Below are 21,695 nucleotides of genomic sequence, written 5' to 3'. Positions count from 1 at the left end.
TCTTACTGGAATCTAATAGTATTAGAAAGTTTAAAAGTAAAAGGAAACTACTCAGAAGCTGAGCAAAAAAATCAGGTTTGGGGCCATTTGTTAACTTGTAGTATGAAATAAAAGTCATACAGATTGGAAAGGAGGAAATATAACTATCCCTATTTGTAGGTGCCATTATTGACTATGTAGAAAATCCCAAAGAATGTACAAAACAGAGGCAGCAAGATTTCAGGATACAAGATCACACACAAATATCACTTACATTTCTAAATAGTAACATAAACATATAGAAACCAAAATCTAATATCATTTACAGATGTTCCAAAGAAAATGAAATAGGCATAAATCTAGCAAAATATATATAGAATCTGTATTCTGAAAATTACAGAATCTTGATGAAAGAAATCAAAGAAGACCGAAATAAATGAAGAGATATACAGTATTCGTTGTTTGGTGGAAAACGCAACACAGTAAAGGCTGTCAGCTCTTTCCAAATTGTTCTATCTGTTTAATGCATTTTCTGTCAAAATTTTAGCAGATATTTAATAGATATAGAAAGTATTTTTCTAAAATGTATATGGTAAGGAGAAGGAACTAGACAACTAAAAAAATATGAAAAAAATGAATAAAGTGAGAGTAGTCAATCTGTCTTATTTCAAGACATTATATATTTACAGTAGTCAACTGTGTGTTATTGAGGAAACATAGATCAGTGGAACAGAATAGAGAACGCAGAAATAGAGCACACAAATATGCCAAGCTGAGTTTGACAAAAGTAGAAAAGCAGTCCAGTGGAGGAAGCATAGTTTTTTTCTAACAAATTACTGGGGATTGAAAAAAAAAAAAAAAAAGACTCTGACCTAAAAAAAGAACTCATACCTATACAAAAATTTAACTCAAGATGGATAATGAACTTAAAAGTAAAGCAAAACTATAAAATCTTTAGAAAAATGCATAGAATATCTTCAGGATCTAGAGCCAGGCAAAGAGTTTTTAGACTGGGCACTAAAAGTACAATTCATAAAACATTGATAAACTGGGTTTTATCAAAATTTGAAACTTTTGCTCTATGAAGGACTCTGTTAGGATAAAAAGATAGGTTATAGAGTAGGAGAAAATATGTGCAAACCCTATGTCTAAGAAAAGACATATATATAAAGAACTTTCAAAGCTCATTAGTAAAAAAGCAAATACTTTAATTAGAAAGTAGGCAAAAGGCATGAAGAAAAATTTCACTGAAAAAGATATACAGATGGCACATAATCACATGAAAAGATGTCCACCATCGTTAGCTATTAGGGAAATGAAAAAGCCACAGGAGCTATCACTACATACCTATCAGAATAGCTAAAATAAAAAATGGTGACAATATTAAATTCTGCCAGTGGTGCAGAGAAACTGAATCACTCATACATTGCTCGGGAGAATGCAAAGTGGTATAGCCATTCTGGAAAACAGTTTGGCAGTTTCTTACAAAACTAAACATGTCATCACCACTCAACCCAGCAAATGCACCTTTCTTTGAGCATTTGTACCAGAGAAACAAAAACTTATGTTCACCTAAAAACCTGAATCTAAATATTCATAGCATCTTCATTCGTAATAGCATAATAGCTCCAAACTGGAAACAGCCCAGATGCCCTTCAGCTGGTGAATGACTAAACATACTGTGGTACCTCCATAGCATAGAATATTACTCAGCAATAAATAAAAAGAATGAACTATGGATACATGCAACAACTTGGATAACTCTCCAGGGAAAGTTAAGTGAATAAACGTCAATCTCAAAAGGTTACATACTGCATGGTTCTATTTCTATAACATTTTTGAAATGACAATATCTTAAAAGTAAAAAAAAATTAATGATTTCCAAATGTTGAAGCTGGAGAGGGTGTGACTGTAAACAGACAGCGCGGGGATCCTTGTGATAGAACTGTTCTTGGCTATATCAATGTCAATATCTTATTCTTTTGATAGCTACCAGATGAGTTTAGCCTTTCCAACATTGAATCTTTATCAGATTACCATAAGATAGAATTTTGTTTTGCCTTTTAATTTTTCCAGTTTCTTTGACTGGACTTTTCTAACAAAACTCATAGGTTGATTATAATATTTTTTCCACAGTATGTTCTTTCCACAAGCAATGTTGTAGTTAGATTGTAAGAACATACTGTGGAAACCAATTTAACCCATAATTTAGCTGAACATTAAACTATTAATATTTCGGCTATATCATCATAGGTTAAACAGATTTGAGAGCTGACAGAGAAAATCTGTAGCAAAAAGGTACTGATCCCTGCTCCCCACCCCACCAACCCCCGACCCCTATATGACTACAGGGGCCAAACCCAAGATAAAAGTCCCAGGGACAACATTGTGTTTGCTGTATCTTACCACATGCTATACCTGTAGTAGCTTCTAGCCTCAGGTATATCACCAGGAGAGTGAGTATAGGTGGCTTGGATAATATCACTTAGCTTTGGATCTCTAAAGAGAACTTTTTCTCTTTGACAATTTTATGTCTATAATTTATAAATAATGTTTATTAGTCTGAGAATACCTGCATTACATTATTACATTGTTTACAGAATACTTTTTATAGTTAGTTTCATGTGATTAGCAAACAGTTAATCCTGGGAAGAGGCTGGGTGTCCCTCTAGCACTACTTTCTTACATAAAATCCAGCAGTAGTTTGGTCAGAGTAATTAAATCTTGAAATACAAAGTTAGTGCTCGGATCACTCATATAAGCAGCTAAGTCTATATTTTCTTTTTAAAATCCGACCTATAGAATAGTGCTAAAGAGATATTCAGGATACTCAAACTAGAACTTTCAAAATATAGTTGTTATAATGGTTAGGTGCTTTTTGCTTTGGCTGAAGTCTACTTCTGAGGTTCACTTTCAATAATCTTCTAAATGTATGGCCCATTTCATAATTTGTTCTTTTTAATAAGTGTATAATAATTCCTTTTGACTTATAATCATATGTATGATTTAAAAATTTAAAATTCACCTAGCTAGAGACCTCTGTGACCAGCAGACCCTGGATTTATCCCCTTTAGGTTAGGACTATTTGGTAGTTTCTGCTAAATCTTCAATCTCTTAAGCTTCAAGGAGTAGTTCCAGATAATTTTTGGTTGCCAGATTGGCCTCCATGTCCACATTTTCCATGCACATCATTTTACCTCTTATCCCTTGCATACATGCCTGTTCATTCATTTATGCTGTCGATCATACCACAGTTTCTTTCTTACATTCTTTCTTGAATCTCTTAATATCCAGGGGAATAGTAAGCCTATAATTTGAAAAACTATATCTGAAAGCTTCCATATTCTCTGTTCCAAAAGTAAAGTTTTAAAAATGTACCATGTGTGGAAGAACACATAAAACTTGTTTTATCCAGCCTGTATATACATTATTAGAAATTAAATTGTTAAAAGGTGAACTCCATTTTTAATTTAAGCAGAAAAAATCCCCCACCATCAGTTTTCTTTCTTTCTCTCTTGCTTTCTCTTTCTCTTGCTTTCTCTTCTTCTTTCTTTCTCTCTCTCTCTCTCCCTTCCTTTCTTCTTTTGTCTCGTTCTGTCACCTGGGCTAGAATGCAATGGCATGATCTTGACTCACAGCAGCCTCAAACTTTTGGGCTCAAGTTCTCTTCCTGCCTCAATCTCCTGAGTGGCTGGGACTGCAGACATATGCCGCCACATCCAGCTTATTATCTATTTATTTTGAGACAGAGTTTCCCTCTTGTCTTCCATGCTGGAGTGCAGTGGCACGATCTTGGCTCACTGCAGTGTCCGCCTCCCAGGTATAAGCAATTCTCCTGCCTCAGCCTCCCAAGTAACTGGGATTACAGGCCCCCGCCACCATGTCCAGCTAATTTTTGTATTTTTGGTAGAGACGGGTTTTTACCATGTTGGCCAGGCTGGTCTCAAACTCCTGACCTCAGATGATCTGCCTGCCTCGGTCTCCCAGAGTGCTAGGATTACAAGTGTAAGCCACCATGCCCAGCCTATTTTTATTTTTTTAATTTTAGTTTTTTATTTAGATAATTTTATTAATAATTTTAGTTATTTAGTTCTAATTTTTTTTTTTTTTTAGTTTTTCCTTATATCTTTCATTTTCTTTCCGAGACTTTCTATTTCTTTACTGAGACTTTGTATTTTAAAAATTTGTTCATAATTGCTCTTTGAAGTGTTTTTTTTTTTTTAGTGCCATCGTCTTATTTTTATTAAAAATTTTTTTTTTTTTTTTTTTAGAGATGAGGTCTCATTATGTTAACCAGGTTGGTCTTGAACTCCTGGGCCCAAATGATCTTCCCACCTTGTCCACCTCTTAAAATGTTGGGATTACAAGCATGAGTCACTGTGCCTGGCCTAGGTTTCTGTAATATTCAGTATTTGGCCCATCTTTTTTGTGTCATATAAAATATATCTAAATACTTAAGTACTTAAAGAATCATATATTTAGAACAGTAGAGAATTATGGAATATAAGGGACTTATCTTGTTTTCAGAAATAATGATCTTGGCTTTTTGTAGCTCTGGTGTTGACTCTTAGGCTAGATTTATACTTGTAGAGCATCAGAAGTCAAAGAAATGTGTTGGGTCAGTAGCTATGAATACCCTACATCAGATGATTCAGGTCTAAAAAGAAGAATAGACTTTATGTGGTATGTGCACACATGCCTTTCAGTAGATAACTATCACATACAAGGTAAATCGAAATAGTTTTAGGCCACCTGTTACTTACTGTCTTTAGTCATTCATTTTCCCTTCCTTTAATATGGCATGCTATAAAAGGAACAGAGTATAATTTCTTCCCTTTTTGAAAATGAGCTTTACAGGTGTTTAATAAGAAACTGCTATATAGTTATATACCCATGTGTTAAATGGGTACAGATCAGTGTAGTCAGCTAATTTCTGAATGCCTAGCAGTACAACTAAGAATTGTACAAAAGGCATTATTAATGGTGGTATTTAGCTCTGGAATAAAAATCTTGTACTTTGAAGTGTGTTCCTTCTCTAAGAGTAGTGCCTGTGGTGGTTTGTTGTTTTATTGATCCATGTGAGGTAGTTACATAAGGTTCTCCAGAATCTCAAGAAGACTCCAGTAATTGTCTTGTTGTTAAGGCATATTGACTGTTTTTGTTTGCATGTGTTTTCTGTCTGTATTCTTTGAAGCAGTTGACTTAAATTATTAAACAAAGCCAAAGATTTCTAGTACCTTTAATTGCATAAACCAAGATTTCTGACCCCAGTTCAAATTCTGTTATCAGTGGCAGAAGAAGCCCCAGACCTCTGCCATGAAGGGGTTAAATGCTTTCATCAAATGTGTTTATGAGGGGCCACAGCTTTGTTAGCTGTACTGCCTTTTTTTTTTTTTTTTTTTTTACTTTCTAGTTCACTAATCAAATGTATGTTAGATTGATTATTGCAAAAGTATAAACCATAGAAAATTTGACAAGATAGATGTGTAAATTATCTCTCTGACAGAACTAATGATGCACTCCAAGCACCTTCTGTTTTCTAGCGCTTGGTGAGTGACTTCATTAAATATGCAGTGGCTGTTGGGTGGCTTCTCAGATGATGGTTCAGTTCCTTGTGGAATTGCATTATTACTAGAGGTGTAAAACCAGGCAGACAAGCTAGCTGTTGGGCATCCTGCTGAGGTTCTAATGTGCTCCATCTTGTTGGAGCAGTTGTTTGCAGTCTTTTCAGGACAATTACATCCATAACCACAGGATACATTCAGTGAAACTATATTACAGATAACAGTGGAGACTGGCATTGACTGCTCTCTTCACCCCTCTCTCTTCAGCTGCTTCAGTGTGAGCAGCTCATAATAATATAGTAATGCCACTTTTACCACTCACATAATAGCTGTTTTTTAAAAAAAAATCCTGTGGAGCAAATCTAGAAAAATCTGACTTTTAACTTTTTTAAAAAGTGCTTTAAATCATAGAATATTAGAGTTGAAAAGACTAGAGTCCAGTCCATTTGCATGTGAAAAAACAGACTGAATCATAGTCATGGTCAGTCCCTTAGGACATATTAGAAGGTCCTGGTAGAATATCTTTAGAAATTGCGTGAGTAGGAATTTGTACTTCTTACCTTCCGGTTTTAGAGCTATCTCAAACAGAATTTTTCATTTTGAATTTAAGGTTTTTTTTTCTGCTGAACCTTGTTTCCCCCATCGTAATATCAGTAACCTTTTTTTTTGTTTCTGAAAGCCAAGCAGATAATTTGCTTTCTGAGGTTATCAGGTTATCATAGTATTTATTATTTTGATGACAATTTGATGGTTTCTTGGAGAACTGGACACAAAAGGTGGTTTCAGTTGAGCTTAAAATGGTATTTAAGGTTTCCAAAAGGCAGATGCTATGATGTATCACTACAGCCTGATAAATGGGAATGCATTTTAGAATGACAGGCTGAATACTTTAATGAAAGAAGGCTTCCCATTTCAGTTGGTCAATTAAATCACTGTTGATTACTTTGGATCATTAATGAACATTTGTGGAAAATGACCATTTGAATTCAATTATTACAATAATGGGTTTTTTGGAAAAGTACAACTACAAATAATCCTAACTGTAAATTAAAAGATTTATCTATTTTGCCACAGATAAATTAGCATATTGCTTTGCTTTGTAATGCCAGAGCAAGTTTGACATTTCAGAATTCTTTCACGGATTAAGTACATATTCTTTCTTACAAAAGTTCTACTTAGAAAGGTTATGTTTTTCATTGAGTACCTTTTGAAATGTAATTTATGCTGCTAATCATTATGTTGCTTCACTATTCTCAGAACAAATTAGCAAAACTTAGAAACAAAAAAAGGGAACTTTGTACAGTATGTAAGAGCAAAAGATTAAGTTTACGATGGATTTGGTATTTGATTTATTAAATGCCTTAGGAAAAAGAAAATCTAAATCTGGAAAAATAGTAGAAAGAAAGTAACCATTATTTGGGAACATGCAAATTTATTTAAAAGTACTGTGAAAAGAAAATGTAAATAGAAGCTTTATAGCCAGATTTTTTTTTAAGCCTATTAAAGTTTCAAATTTTCTTATTTTTTTAAGCCTTTATGTTTCTAAAAATATTTTAAGGATATATATCCTGTCATTTTTGCTAAATTTACCCAACAAATTCATCTCAGTATGATGTTTTTCTTTAGTTAACTTCGTTTTCTCTAAAACTTGGGTGCATTGTGGTAGTTAAGGCAGAGGTGGGTTTTTTTGAAATGCACTTTTTTCTCATTTTGTTATTTGTAAAGTGGGCTATAATCTCCGTCCAAGCTTCCTTCAATCTCCATTTCATAGTTTACAGAGAAAGGAGACACTGTGGAGCACAGACTTCCCCTGGGAATACATTGGGCTTAATGAGCTTGATAGTCTGGTGGGCTCAATAAATCAAATAAAGCAAAACATTTCTCATTTTTGAATAAAAGCATTTATCACACAGTGTTTGTTCACTCATGGTCACAAGATTGATTGGTTCCCAGCATCATAGCATATATTGAAGCATTTTTGATTTTGTTTTTCCAGTGGGCAAGTTACGGAAGCAATGGCTAAAGGAAAGTATCTCTGATGTCGGCTTTGGGATGCTGAAGTCTGTCAAGGAATATGTGGACCCCAATAACATCTTTGGAAACAGAAACCTTTTATAAATCCATTAGTATCATTACAAAAAATATCACTGTTTTTTTAAGTTTTCAACTGTGGTTATACCAGTAATCAGATATATCATGGACTATATTTTGGATACGTTTGTTTGTTGGTTTAAAATAAGTTTGTTTCATTCTGTAGCTTGTTTTGTTTCTACATCTATGGATTGACAGATGGTATTCCTAAATCTCTCTCATTGTAGGTATGTCATTTTACAGCCAACTGGTTGTCATTTTAGATTTTAGGCAGCACAAGGCTGCCAGTTATTCCAGAGGAAGCTGCTGCCAGCTGTTTTGTACTGATGCTTCCTCTTGGGGGACAAAGGCAGATTTTGGTATCAGTGATTGCTCAGCTAGCCTCTTTTTAAAAGAACGTTTCTGGGAAGCAGATGTCTAGGGAATGATTCCACTGAGGAGTGATACACATGTCCATTGTTTAAGAGCATATTCTAGTGTGAGTAGGCCATTAAGGGGAAGGATATTTGTGAAAGAATATAGGCAACCTATTATTTAGAAAGACTTCACTTCTGTAAGGTGCTTGGCCTATGTTTTTCTTTGAAATTAGTATACATGCATAAAACCTTAAATCATCAATATACAAATTATTCTGTTAAGGGACATGTTTTTGTTCTCCATATTTCTGTTTCTAGTGAAATATGAGTTGTATTTGTATCACTGAGATAACCTATTGTTATATTCTAATTCATTGATAATATGTTTTGTAAGAAAAGCTGACATCCCTCATTGCAAGTGAAGAACAGGTTTACCATGAAATGAATGCCTTTATTCAACATTGAGTCCCAGTGTTTCTGATTTCACGTTCTTGTTGCTGAGATGCAGAAGCAGCAGCTACAGCATGAGCAGAAGGAAGATTCCTTACATTTAATGTCTCCAGTTGTAAGAATTGTTTGGCTAAAGAAACAGTAATCATTCAGCTACTGAATTTGAAAGCCTCAACAGTTTCAATGACAAATATTATTTTTGCTTTTAAAAAATTAACCCCAATGGCATGATAAGTTTTCATATAAAAAGTAAAGTTTCAATTTAGCTTTTAATAATGGTTTAATGCCTTTTTTGAATAACTGGTTTAACCTAAATTTTTTTTAAATGTAATGTATTAGTGCATATACCATAAGAAAAAGTTTGAAATATCCTGTTTCTTAAATAATGAGAACATTAATCACATTTAGCAAGCATTTGTACATTCAAATCTGGATATTAAAGTGAAATGATTACTTTGAATCACTGTCTGCCAAGGTTCATGATTCACATTTTGAGATGGATTCTTTTCTTAATGCAATACCTAACTTTTGATAATTTTTTAAAACTAATACTTGATCAGATAATGTAAGTCAAAATGCAGACAATCCTTTAAAAGGATGCACTGTCTGTGTATGTAGCAACAGTTCCAAAGTATTTTTGGGCCGTTTGATACGTTTTATATCAGAAGTAGCCTTAACCAGAAAAATAATAATTTAAAATTGACAAAATGATATTTTTAAGACTTCAAAATGATAATTTTTAACTATTAAAATTGGCCTCAAATTAATAAATCTGTAATTAAATTAGAATTAAATATGTTTAACAGCAAAATGAATTATTTATTTTTTAGAAGCTGCCTCTCTTCATTGGTGATTTATTTTTTAATTATAAAATTTCCAGTAGATCTTTGCTTTAAGCCCTTGATATTTAACCTAGTTGGACACTTGATGAGAAAGTTGCCTCTAGAAATATAAAAGTCTCAGCTTTATGACATGCAAATGTTCATGAAGGTAATTTCTCTAATTGGTGATCAAAATATAAAATTAAAGAAGGTACTAATGTCTTACTGGAAGTATATATATAATATGTTTCTGAGTAATTTTGAAAAAATAAAACAGGTTCTTAAGCAGATCCATTCCTTTGCATGTGATTGTTAATAACATTCTTTCCCAGGGAGTTCAATTTCAATAACCTCAGAAATCTGTGCTTGATATTAGGAAACTATAAATGTAACACCTGAAATTATTGTGTTCACTATTCTACATGAACCTTAGGAAATTCATGATTTATATCTTTGTTTTTCTTTTTCCATGTATATGCAGGACTCCCCAATCTTGATTTTATAATGGTGACTCCATCTTGCAGGTGGAATAACTTCTACCGAAATCATTTTGAAACACAAGAACATTCATCGGTACTGTTTTGCTCTGATTTAATAAGTCAGAAAGCCTCCCTCCATCCCCAGCCCAACTTTTACACACCCACTTCTGGGAGGTGCCTCAGTATAGACTTAGTATCTGTGGAGGACTGAGTTCATGAATATGCACAGAAGCACTTAAACCATATCTCTTATTTCTATAGTATCTTAAAATGACTTCATAAAAGTTAGGAGAACACTACGTGATGCTTCTTAACTCATTTTTAATGTTTATTTTAAATTTTAAAAACCTGTTGCCTATTTGGTTTTCAGTACTGCATAACACTGACTTTCTTAAATTAGTCATATTTGCAATATTTTATTTAAATTTGGTAATGTCACATTTGGGTTGGGGTTTCAGTGAGAATGGTAACTTGCCACTAGTGAGAAATGGCATTGAATACTAAAGACTCAATATGAACAGGCTTTATTTGATCCTTAAAAAACTGTTGCCTTAATGTTTCGTGCAATTTCTAGTAGTACATAAGTCAATTCAGTCTTATGATAAGTAACTTGAGCTTTTTTAGCTTAGTAAGAATTGTGGAAGCCACGTGTTTATTGTGCCCATCATTTTACACAAAGAAAAAAGAGGATTATATTATTTCTTCTTCTAAGGAAGTAGGAGTTTTCTTCCTAAAAGTACTTAGATATTATAGTACTATTACTTAAAAGTTATTTATGAGGTTGGAAGCCTTCTAGTTTGCATAACTATATTGATGTATTTTGAAAACAAAATTGCAGTAAAGGATGAGCTTCCATCGGTGTGTATATTATACCAGATACAGATGGTTGCAAGGAAACCTTTTCCCCCTACAGAGTAGTCTGTTAGTAACTGCTAAGTCCTAGCTTGCGTTTTTGAAAATGGCTTTCGGCATGTTGGCACCCAGACTTTCCTTTGTCATATTCTTTTATATTAACTGTAGCTTATCAGAGAAGCTCTGTAGGTCTACACTGAAGTGTGTTCCCTTGGCTGTTCAAATGGGGCCGGGTTTGGTTGAACTACTATTCCATATAAATGTTAGAACACAGTTACTTACTACAGATTGATTCACTGCAGGTGCTGGTGCATGAGGCAGCCAAAATGGAATGCTATGGAAAGCATATCTACATTTTTTAAAACACTGAGACAGGAGTTAAAGACAGCTTTAATAATTTTTTTTGTTTACCACTTAATCCTTATCAACTTTGATTTTAGTTAGGGCTTAGCTCATGGTAGAAGAAAAGTGGAAAATAACAAGTGCCCATTTGTTTGAAGAATCCAGAATGTTTTAGCTTTGACTTTATGATTTACAGAAGCTTGGCTTTGCCCTAGGCTTCATGTTCCCAAATGAGCCATATGTCAGTATAGTCACTTAATTCTTAGTAATTTCAGTTTCCTGTAAAGGAAACAACTTACACATTGATGCTTAAATCCAGAAAGTGTAAAAGCTTTTCTTAAACTGTTAAAATATAGTGTCTGATATAAAGGATATAAGTTACTCAGCTTTCTGCTCCCTAAGCCAATCAGTGTTTGTCTTCAGTGTGAAATTTAACTGTAAAAACTACTTGTAATGTCAAGAGATTATAGTACATATTATTAATAAAATGGACCTGGGTCTAAGATTTTTTTTTCTTCAAAGGGAGTGTGAAGCTGTTTATTATTCTGTTTGCATATGGGTTTTTCTTTTAACTTTAGTTTTTCATGTTCATATTTCCACTGATTTGAAAACACAAAATTCATTCTGATAATTTTGTTGCTTGTAGCATAATCAAGTGCAACCTACTTTTGACTAAATCCCTTTGGATTTATAGCTGAGGATATTGTTAGCTAGGTTTTGTCAATCTCTAATCATTTTTTTAAAAGCAATGCTATATTTTCAGGAGGCACTGAGACTCCTGTGAACCTGAAGCATTCCCTTTTGAACTTTGGAAGATCCTCAAAGATTGAACACTCTTGTGCTCTTCTAATCACAATTCCTTAACAAATCAGAGTAAGGACCACTGATATATAGAACACTCAAGCCAAAGAATCATCACAGAAATTAGTAACTTTAGTTCTGTGAACATGAAAAGATTTCTTTTTTGGTTTCCAAAGGAGATTATTTTTCCACAAGGAAAAACATTGTACAGAGACTCTGAATTCCAACTCTTGAGTGAGAAAGAAAAGGAAAAAAATCTGTTTTATGGTGGCTTTCTAAGCAGCATACATACATGTTTTTAAGACAATCTATTGTTGGCCATGTTTTTCCTGAACACCACAAGCACCCTAGGAAACATGTTTTTCCTTTAAAGTAATCTTGTTCACATATCAGAAAAGGAGATGAAATGCTCATACTGGCATACAAGTTTCTATAAGTAGTTGTCTTTTGAGCTACTTATACTGTATCCCTAAAAGCTCATAGTGCCTTGTTGGGATTTTTTTTTTCCATGAAATAGCCATTATTTTAAATGAGTGGGAGAGGATGTCTTTAGACAGAGGTTGTTCAGCAGTTCAAGGCTCTTCCTCTTCGAGAACATGTCAGGAATTTAGTTGTATGTGAAAACACTGGTAATTCTTTCCACAGTGTTGTTTTGGATAATCTGTTCTAGTATATTTAACTAATTGTATGGTAGACCTGTACTCTGATACACATCTAATCAGTCAATGGGATTTGTATGTTGCTTTTCATTCCTACATTTTCATTCTACTGAACCAACCTAGTAGCCCTAAGTTGTGGCTTGATGGATGTGGCATTGAGCCTCAAGACGCTCACTGCATTCTTTTTGGATGTTTGCTCACAAGCTCTCTGAGGAGCAGAACCTGTGGAGGTGGGGAGGCAGGTGGTTTTTATTCCTAATATTGTGTGTCAGTCCTTTTTTGTGTGATGGTGCCTTCAGAATAACGAATATTTCTGTTCCTGGACGATGATTAAATCTTGTGAGAAATATATGTAGGTTATATTAATTTTTGTCCTTTTTGCTAAGTCCTTTTTTGAAATACTTTGGCTCTGATACAACTTGACTTGAATAATATCTTATCCTGAGTCTTCCTCCAAGGCAGTACATATTCCTGCCAGTACTGTAGTAATCCTTTGGGAACTACATGTGGGTAAGCACTTGTATGTAAGCCATTATATTGCTGTAACTAATGCATACAAACAGTTCTTCTCTTTACATTCATGGTCTAAAAGGGGATATGCAGTGGGAAGGAAAATTCCTGAGAGATTCCAGCATAGCTTTGTCAATTCCGACTAAGCCATACTGTTTTCCACAAGGGCTCAACACATAGTCAATATTCCATGCTTTCAGTGTATGTTCAGATTCTCCTCTTACTGGTTTTCTTAGACTGTACTGTTCTATAAGCAAATGCCCATGTGTGATTTTTAAGATGTGCTGGGGAAAAATAAAACAATACCACAACCATGCATTGTTATAGAAATTGTTATTTATTTCATGTTGGTTCTATTTAATCTTTGTTTCCAGCACGCTATGCTCGGCAAAACAAACAGGATGCACTTTGTACGCTTGAGTACTCTTTCTGGTAGTGAAGAGCATGTGGACAAATACTGATTACACCCCTGCCTGTGACTCCCACACTGAAAGCAAGGTTGTAGCTGTCTGGACTCTGAAATGACTGAAGGTTAGACCTGTTTAACTCTGTCTTACATGATACATTTCAATAATCGCTAGCCACACTAAGATTTTAGCTCTCCTATTGTGTAGTTAGGAAAAGCAATTTTCTACCTGGCCTATATAAGTTCAGATTGAATTAACCCTAGAAATCATCCCATCTTATTTCTATTTCATCCCATCTGAACATAATCACTACCTAACGTTTCCCAGGCCACAAACAGATAAGCAGTTGTCCTGAACATTTGTTGTGAACAAATGCAAGTTCATTGCCTTTCCAGGAAGCCTCTGGAAGCCTTTTCCAACTCCGTAATCTTCAGATATTAGGAAGTTTTTTGTGTTTTAGACTGAAATTTGTGTTTCTCTTCTACCCATTATACAAATTCTGCCACCTTTAGTCAAAGAATTGTCCAATTGCTCTGCTGAAGGGTTGCTCTTCAGGTATTTAAAGTCAGGTCTCATGTTCCTCAGCACCGTCTCCTGTCAACCTTTGCTCTTGATTTCTAGACTTTTACCTTCCTAATCCTCCCCACATGTGCCCGTTTGATGTTTTTAAAGTGAGGTGTCTATGCCTGAAAACAAATCTCCAGAGTAGTACCAGTGCTTCCTCTAATGACTAATAAAAAAGCATTTTTGGTGGGCATTGCTCTGTCAGCTCATACTAACTATATGCCATTTACCAAAGGTTGTCTTATTCATGTAACATTTTGGCCGCATCTCCTTGGAGGCTGATTTTTTAAAGGCTCATTATTTATATTTAGCTTTACTAAAATTTGTATCTTAGTAGAGTTAGTTCCATATTTTCAAAATGTTTGGATCTTGACTCTTACCTAGAATATTTTCTGTGCCATCAAGATTCAGGTCATCAGTAAATTGAGACAAATACTGTCTGGATTCTCATCCAAGTAATGACAAATAACTGGTACATTGCAAAAGCCTGCCTGACCCTGACATTCCATCCCTGAAAGAGTTTCTAGGATTCAGACAGCCACACTTTCACTTGGCATATAGTTGTCTACCTTATATTTTTACATTTTGGTCCCAATATGCTTTTTCAATTAATCCGCATTTATGCCAGATAAACAAGTAATCATGTTTACTTAACATTTTCTCCTGCCCCACTGAAATCGTGATAAAGTTACTACTACAGTTTCCTGTGCTACCCTATAAGAAAAATAAATTAGGGCCGGGTGTGGTGGTTCATGCCTGTAATCCCAGCGTTTTGGGAGGCCAAGGCAGGTGGATCACGAGGTCAGGAGTTTGAGGCCAGCCTGGCAAAGATGGTGAAACCCCATCTCTACTAAAAACATAAAAGTTAGCCGGGCATGGTGGCGCACGCCTGTGATCCCAGCTACCAGGGAAGCTGAGGCAGGAGAATTGCTTGAACCCAGGAGGTAAAGGTTGCAGTGAGCCGAGATGGTACCACTGCACTCCAGCCTAGGCAACAGAGCAAGACTCCATCTCAAAAAAAAAAGAAAGAAAAAGAAATGAGACCTTCCTGCCCTCACATTTTCTTTTGCCTGTGTTTGGCCTCAGGGGCATGTCTCTCTTTTTAAATGGATCAAACCCATTTTCTGCTGCATTTTCTGATGTGGTCTATTGAATGGGCCAGGTATTACCTAATTAGGACAAGCTCTGAAATCTACCCTTGCCTAGTTCTGCCACGTCCTTCGTACCTCATTGTGCTAACATTAGATCAGTGAAGCTGCTCTGTTTTAAAAATGGCAGAATTTTACCACTGTAAAGTAACTTAGAAGAATATAGGGTTCTAAATATAAGAACACAGTGGATAAGGTTTTATTCAGGACATTTTGGGTGTGATTCATTTTTCTCTACAAACTGCAAGTCACTTTCCCTATTTGGACCTAATTTCTTCTTTTATAAAATGAAAATCTCTGAGGTACCTTTCAACGTGGTCTCACTGGTTCTAATGAGTCTGTGTTTTTTTGCTGAATACTATATAATTAATTTTTAAATTCACCCTTTTTTGCCAGACAGGCAAGAAGGTACTATTGTTATCACAACAACTCTGTGAAGTAAGTGGTATCATCCCCTTTTTACTCATGAAAAAGAAACTGAAGTTTAATTAGGTTAAGAAGCACCCACCATTAGTAGCTGGGAAGTGGCATTGCAGGGCTGTGGAACCAGGTAGCAAACTCCAGTACCTGTGTGCTGGCTGCCTCACTGCTGTAGGCTACTTGTGCTGGATGACTATGATGTACACAGCATTTCTTTTTAAAGTAGATTATTAGTTATTGTCCTCTACAGAAGGGCACAAGTAAAGAAATGGAGTCTCTTCCTACTACAGAGTAGAAGCTGCTATCTTTGTGACCACATGCCATAGAGTACCAGAAAGGATTTTTTCTCAGATACTGTCTTGCTGTGTAAATGTTTAACCCACAGTATCCTGCACTGATAAGTTTGTGGGTTTAATATGAAACTCATAAAGGGAAGTGCTGTATCAGATGGAGTTAATAAATCTGCACTTTTATAACTAATATTGTACTCTTTGAGCTGCACTTTAAAATATAAGACAACCTATTTCTATAAGTTATACGTCTTACATTGAGAGACTGGAAATTCAAAGAACTGTTAGAGATTAAATAAATGTTTTATTATACTCTAGAGACAACAATCTAGGTTCTTCGGAAAGTCACAATTTCTTAAAAGTACTAATTTAAAAATTCAGGTTGCTGCTGAAGGGTTTGAGCTACATTAGGGTACTCAAAAAGTATATATCATAACTAGAATGAAAGTATCAGCTTAGAATCTGACGGTTACAGTCATGGTGATTATGTAGTTGGACAACCAAAAACCAAGAGTTACTGGCTCATGACAAAATGTGGTTTGACTTACAAAGGGCATATCCCCAAAAGTGAAAACTACAGAAAACCCAAATGTCACTTTAGTCCCAGAGGTAGGTCAACAAGGGATAAGAGGCATTTGGTGAATGGTGGAGAGTGAGCTGCAAGCCACACTAATGCCAGGAAGCTACTCTGTGGCAGAGAACACCCTCAGAAATACAGATCACCCAAGGTCATTAAGAAAAAGAAGGGTCATTAAGAAAAAGAAAATGAAACATAAAAATTATATTTGAAAATTCTGATACTCACCTGAAAAGTCTTTCTTGAGTGATGTTATCTTTTTAAAGTTAGGTTTAGACAGTCTCACTCTGCTTAACTATAGTCAGACTTCCAACACTGCTAACCCTCCAGGACACCAGCGAGAAAATGAGCCCAGATGAGGATTATGGGGCAGAGGGATCAGAAAGACACTTCTAAAGCTTCCCCTCCAAGCCATTTACCCTTTCTAATCTCACATTTCCTAATAAGTATATTTATTTGGGCATCTATCCCATAGCCCTCTCTAGAGAAATCATTCTAACCTTGGGCCAAACCTATCACTGATTCTGTATGGATTCCATCTGAGGTGCTCATCTAAGACTATGAGGCCATACACCCTCAGGTTAGGAGTGTCCCCTACTATGATTACAGCTGTCTCATTGCCAGATGACCCACCTCCATCCCCACCCAGTGATCCCAGTTCCCAGTTGTCTGCTTCTCATGAATGGGTCAGAGTTAGCCACTACACCTGACCTTCACAGATGGTATTAGAGCAAACATCTGTTCTGCAGCTGAGGTCACATTCAAAGGGTGACTGTCACGAGGAATAATAATTTGACAGGCATGTCATGTCACTGATCTTTCTGCACAGAAAGATCAAGTTCTTGTTCCTGAGAAAACAAATACAACTACTTGTGTATAAGCACATGCTCCTATTTTATGTGTGCCCATGTGGAGATCAAGGGGCTAAGATGAAATAATATTTGATTCCTTTAAAATAGACTATGCAGGTATTATGATGAAATCTTAAAAGATTCCTTATATTTCTATAAGGAACTCCTTGTCAAGAAAAGTACTTTTAGCACTTAATATATATACTCTAGGAGCACAGAACAAAGCTTTTCATTCGAGTTTTAGGTACAGAAGCTTTCACTCAAATGGCAAAATATGGGGTCATTGTCAAGTCATTTGCTTTTTAGAATCAAAAAGCAAAGCAGGGTACTTTGAGTTTTAAAGATATATATCCTGAAAATAAGGGCAACGAGTGCCAGGGGAGCTAGGAATGCCCTGTCTTCCCAGGCTTCAGCACCAGACTTCTGACTCTGTGCGGTTCATAAGACCTCATTGTCGCCAGCAGCAATCTGAATCTGGGTGGGTGCTTCTCTGAGAGCCAGGGTAAAGAAGGGGACAAATGTCATGATTCATGGTGGGAATCATGAATGGTGGTGGGAGCAGTCAGGATTTCCTTATAGATTACTAACCAGGAAATCCCAATTGCCCAGCAACAAGTGGTTAAAAACCATTCTGAAAAGCTTTATGTTCTGAAAAGTTAAATTACACATACATGAAAACCACAAACACATAGCACCTGGGTAAACAAACTGTGGCCAAATAAAGACCAGGCTATTTGCAGAAGGAAATCTGGAAAACATTTGTTTTTGGTTGGTTAACATTAGTTACACTTATGCCTTTTTTTCCCCTAAAGAAAATAGTGTGGTTTAGAAGAAATAGGAAAAAAAAAAAAAAAAAAACAATTTTAATATGGCTATTGAAAACAAGATTTCAGTTCATTTACTTTCTAAATCTTAAGGGGCTACCAAGATTGACAGGGGCTGAAATGCAGCAACACTTTTAGTACAGAAGTTGTTAAACAAAGAACATCTCCCAGACATGGAATGTGCTATGGGATACAGTGAAGAGGTGACTAAACATTGCTTGTCCTCCAAAGCTTGTCCTCCACTGAGACTAAAGCATCAGTGGTAAATGATAGCAGCTCAGATAATTAAGATTTAAAATGCCATAAATTCAAAATGATTGAACTTCACAAGAGGCCAAATTTCCTGGTATAATACAATTTGAACACTCAGGAGGTCATGCTACAGAAGAGTTATGTTGAGCACGTTTCTTATCAGTACCTATGTGGCTAAGTGGTTCCTTTTCCTTGAAGGAAAAAAATCATCTCGTTATGGCAGAAGTTCTCTACCATTCAGAAGAAAGCTACTAGTTTGAGCCATAAGAAACTGCTGGTTGTGTACATCAAAAACTGTCAAAATCAATAATTTCATATGATTCAATCTAATTCTCTTGATTTTTCTAAGCCAGGTCAAATTAGGGTTGACAGTTACCTTTTGTGGAGCGAGAGAAGTGAGGAGTGGGAAATCAAATAGTAAAGCTCTTCTTAGGTTCAGAAAATAAAACGCCTGATCAGAATTTATGTGGTTCCCAGTGGGAACTCCAAAAAACCATTGGGAGTTGTGGACATGAAATGAATGTTACAACTCAGAATTGACATTTTTGGCCAGGCCTGGTGGCCAAGATTTTTTCCTTATCCAAGAGGTTACAACATGGAAACACTGTATATCCAGCATATCCTAAACTGCAAACACAAAGGTAGGAATTAAGAAGTGAGTTCTAGCTGGACCCAGTGATTTGTGCCAGTAGTCCCAAGCTACTTGGGAAGCTGAAGTGGGAGTATTGCTTAAGTGCAGGAGTTAGATACCAGCCTGGGCACCAACCATAATAAAACCTCTGTCTCTTAAACAAACAACCAAACCCCTGAATTCTCAGGATACCTCTGTTATTTGTCACAGAGATAAATATTTTAAAAGTTATTATGGAAAATAGTAACAGTGTATTTTGTTCATATATGTATTAAAGGGAGCAAAAGAAAACCAGGGAAAATTGTTCTTTGATAATTGTTCATTGTCTCTACATTATAGCACCATAATTTTGTTAAGGCAACAAAATTTTTTACTGACTTTTGCTTGTTAAAAAAATAAACACTTACAACCTAAGGAATTTTGATTAGGTAAAGCATTATATCCATAATAGAAAACACTGCCAAAATATCCTAAAGTCTATATAAAAAGCATGCATTACAAATTAATGTGAGAGTAAATTGCCAGAATAGAACACACAATCCCTGAAATGATTAAAGACTGCTCTTAACTACTACTGAGATACTGCTTGGCCCCTGAAAGAGGTAATCCTTGTGCAAAGGCCCCTCAAGCTACATCAGAGCACAAAAGATAACAAAGGAAACAAAGTCATTACAACTTCTGATAGAAACATCTCTCCTAAGTTTGGAATTTTTCCTAACTCCTTCTGGGGTAAAAGTTCTTAGAATATTCACTTTGTGGGAAATTTATCAGCAGCAAAAGTTTTAGCTGCTTATTTTTTTTATAATGTGTAAATGTACAAAGCTCAACATGTAACAAATATAAAGATGCCAAAAGTTAAAGCAATGCAAATTTACATAATAAACCATTTGATAAATGCCATTATCAGCTATTACTATATATTCCATCCTATAATCTCACAAATCAAAGCTTTTAACTGCCTAGACTCATATGTGACTGTATTCTTTCCAACATGCATTCTTTCTTCTTCCAGGGGTTGCTCAATAACAGCAGGTATGTTTCTGCCATGAAGTTCACAGTGTTCTAGAAACTGGACACATTCTTGAATAACATTGTCATGAACCATCATTGTGTGTTTTGACATGTTTTCTAACAGGGACAGGAAGCATCTTTTGGCATAATACCAGGTATCTGTTCCCAGTTTTTTATTATAAGGCTCCAAACTTTTGATAACTCGAGAAATACCAAACTCATAGTTTCCTTTGGCGCAATAAAGAGTTCCTATCACCAAATTCACAATGCAGAGATGGTACATTTTCTTATCTGGGTCATCATAAGAGAGCTGCTCTTCCTCCTTTTCAATCTTCCTCATCAACTCCTCTGCTTCTTCATTTTGACTTGTCATAATATAGGAAACACAGAGATTAGCCAGTACGATAGCACTGACACTCAGAATGTTATCATAATGCTTCTTAACTATGGGTTCATAGAAACCAATGGCTTCTCTGTATTTGTTTTCCTGCATGAACAGAACGTGAGCCACATTCAGCTTCCACACATCATGGTCATTACAGAATTCCACAGATTTGCGGAAGATCTTCTCCACCATTGCATAATTTTCAAGGTTCCAGTAGATTTTTGCCTGAGCCATCAACACGGGAATATACTTCTCCAGGGTTTCATCATATTCATTCACTGCCTTTTTGACAGCTTCATCATCTCTATTGTGTCTTGCTTCCTGTACTTGTATGGTGAGTTTCCGGAGGACCTCAGTCAGCATCCCTGCTAGCCCATCAAGCTTAAGGAAAGCCTCTTCAGGAGCTGTCTGGCAAGTGATCATGGCATCCAAGAAGTCATAGAGATAGGGTGTGAGGAACTTATAAGTCAAATGGGCATTTTCTGCCAGGACATCTGCTGCAAGGTCAAAATACTCGTATTTACAGTAGAGCAGCAACAGGTTGCCAAAAGTCTCTGGGGGAAAGGGATTCTGCTGGAGCAAAAACTGTAGCTTTTCAAACCCTTCTGTAGGCCTGGCATCCATGTTCATTAGTGCCTGGTTGTGCAGAGTCACAGGGTCCAACTCTTCCTCTGCCCTGGGTGGCATGTCAGTGAGGGCTTCTTGAGCTGCCTCACAGTTTCTCAACTGGTATTCTATGGCTGCCTTAAGGTTGAAGGCTTCCACCAAAGCAGTCTGGTGGAGGACTAAGGTGTTGCCAACACTGCGAACATCAATGCCCTCAGTGGTCATGCCCACACCTAGCTCAGGATGCTGGCGGATGCCACGCTCAATAATCTCAGCGATATGCTTCAGCGCTGAGGCATACTGCCGGCTGCTGTAATAAGCCAAAGCCAGGTTGTAGGAGAGGTCAGGTTGGTAGCCCGAGGCCTGCAGGGCCGCAAAAAACTTGGAGCACGCAGCTTCATACTGTCCCTCCTTGTAGAGCAAACAACCCAGGTTGACCTGGCCATCTGTCTCATTCTCGACTCCACTATCTTCACCCCCTTCCCCACTCAGCAGCTGCTCCACCAGGCTCCTGGACCCTGGTAGATCGCCCTCGCTGTATTTGATGGCAGCTTGCAGGCGGAGGACCCGGCTGTGGTAGGCGGGGTTATCCAGGAGAAGGAAGGCGACCCGGTTGGCCTCCGGATAAAGGCAGGCCTTGTACAGGGCCTGGGCCTGGTACAGGCGGTACTGCTCGAGTTCCGGGTGCAGCTGGCCCAGCTGCTCATAGCACTCGGCCGCCAGCCCGAACTCCTGCAGGCGGTAGTAGCAGTAGCCCAGCAACGACAGGCCGGCGCGGCTCCGCGCGCTCCGCTGAGGCTCTCGGCCCAGCAGCTGCACTGCCTC

General features: G+C 36.5%; 2 protein-coding genes across 4 annotated transcripts in view; one reads left to right on the top strand and one right to left on the bottom strand.

The window, feature by feature from the left end:
- Positions 1–13,220, top strand: part of AGPS (alkylglycerone phosphate synthase) — a 139,147-nt gene extending 125,927 nt beyond the window's left edge. For all 3 annotated transcript variants that reach the window (XM_032292849.1, XM_032292850.1, XM_032292851.1), the window contains exon 20: positions 7,540–13,220. In XM_032292849.1, coding sequence (XP_032148740.1) covers positions 7,540–7,661 — 122 coding nt within the window. In that variant the 3' untranslated portion in view covers positions 7,662–13,220. The remainder of the gene's footprint in view (positions 1–7,539) is intronic.
- Positions 13,221–15,366: 2,146 nt separating this feature from the next.
- Positions 15,367–21,695, bottom strand: part of LOC116561103 (tetratricopeptide repeat protein 30B) — a 6,709-nt gene continuing 380 nt past the window's right edge. Inside the window, exon 2 of the mRNA XM_032292848.1 lies at positions 15,367–21,692. Within this exon, the coding sequence (XP_032148739.1) occupies positions 19,782–21,692 (1,911 nt within the window). The 3' untranslated portion in view covers positions 15,367–19,781. The remainder of the gene's footprint in view (positions 21,693–21,695) is intronic.

Source organism: Sapajus apella, unplaced genomic scaffold (assembly GCF_009761245.1).
Source record: "Sapajus apella isolate SASKATOON/1434 unplaced genomic scaffold, GSC_monkey_1.0 scaffold28, whole genome shotgun sequence".
In the NCBI taxonomy this organism is placed as follows: Eukaryota; Metazoa; Chordata; class Mammalia; order Primates; family Cebidae; genus Sapajus; species Sapajus apella.
This window is presented reverse-complemented; position numbering and strand designations above follow the sequence as displayed.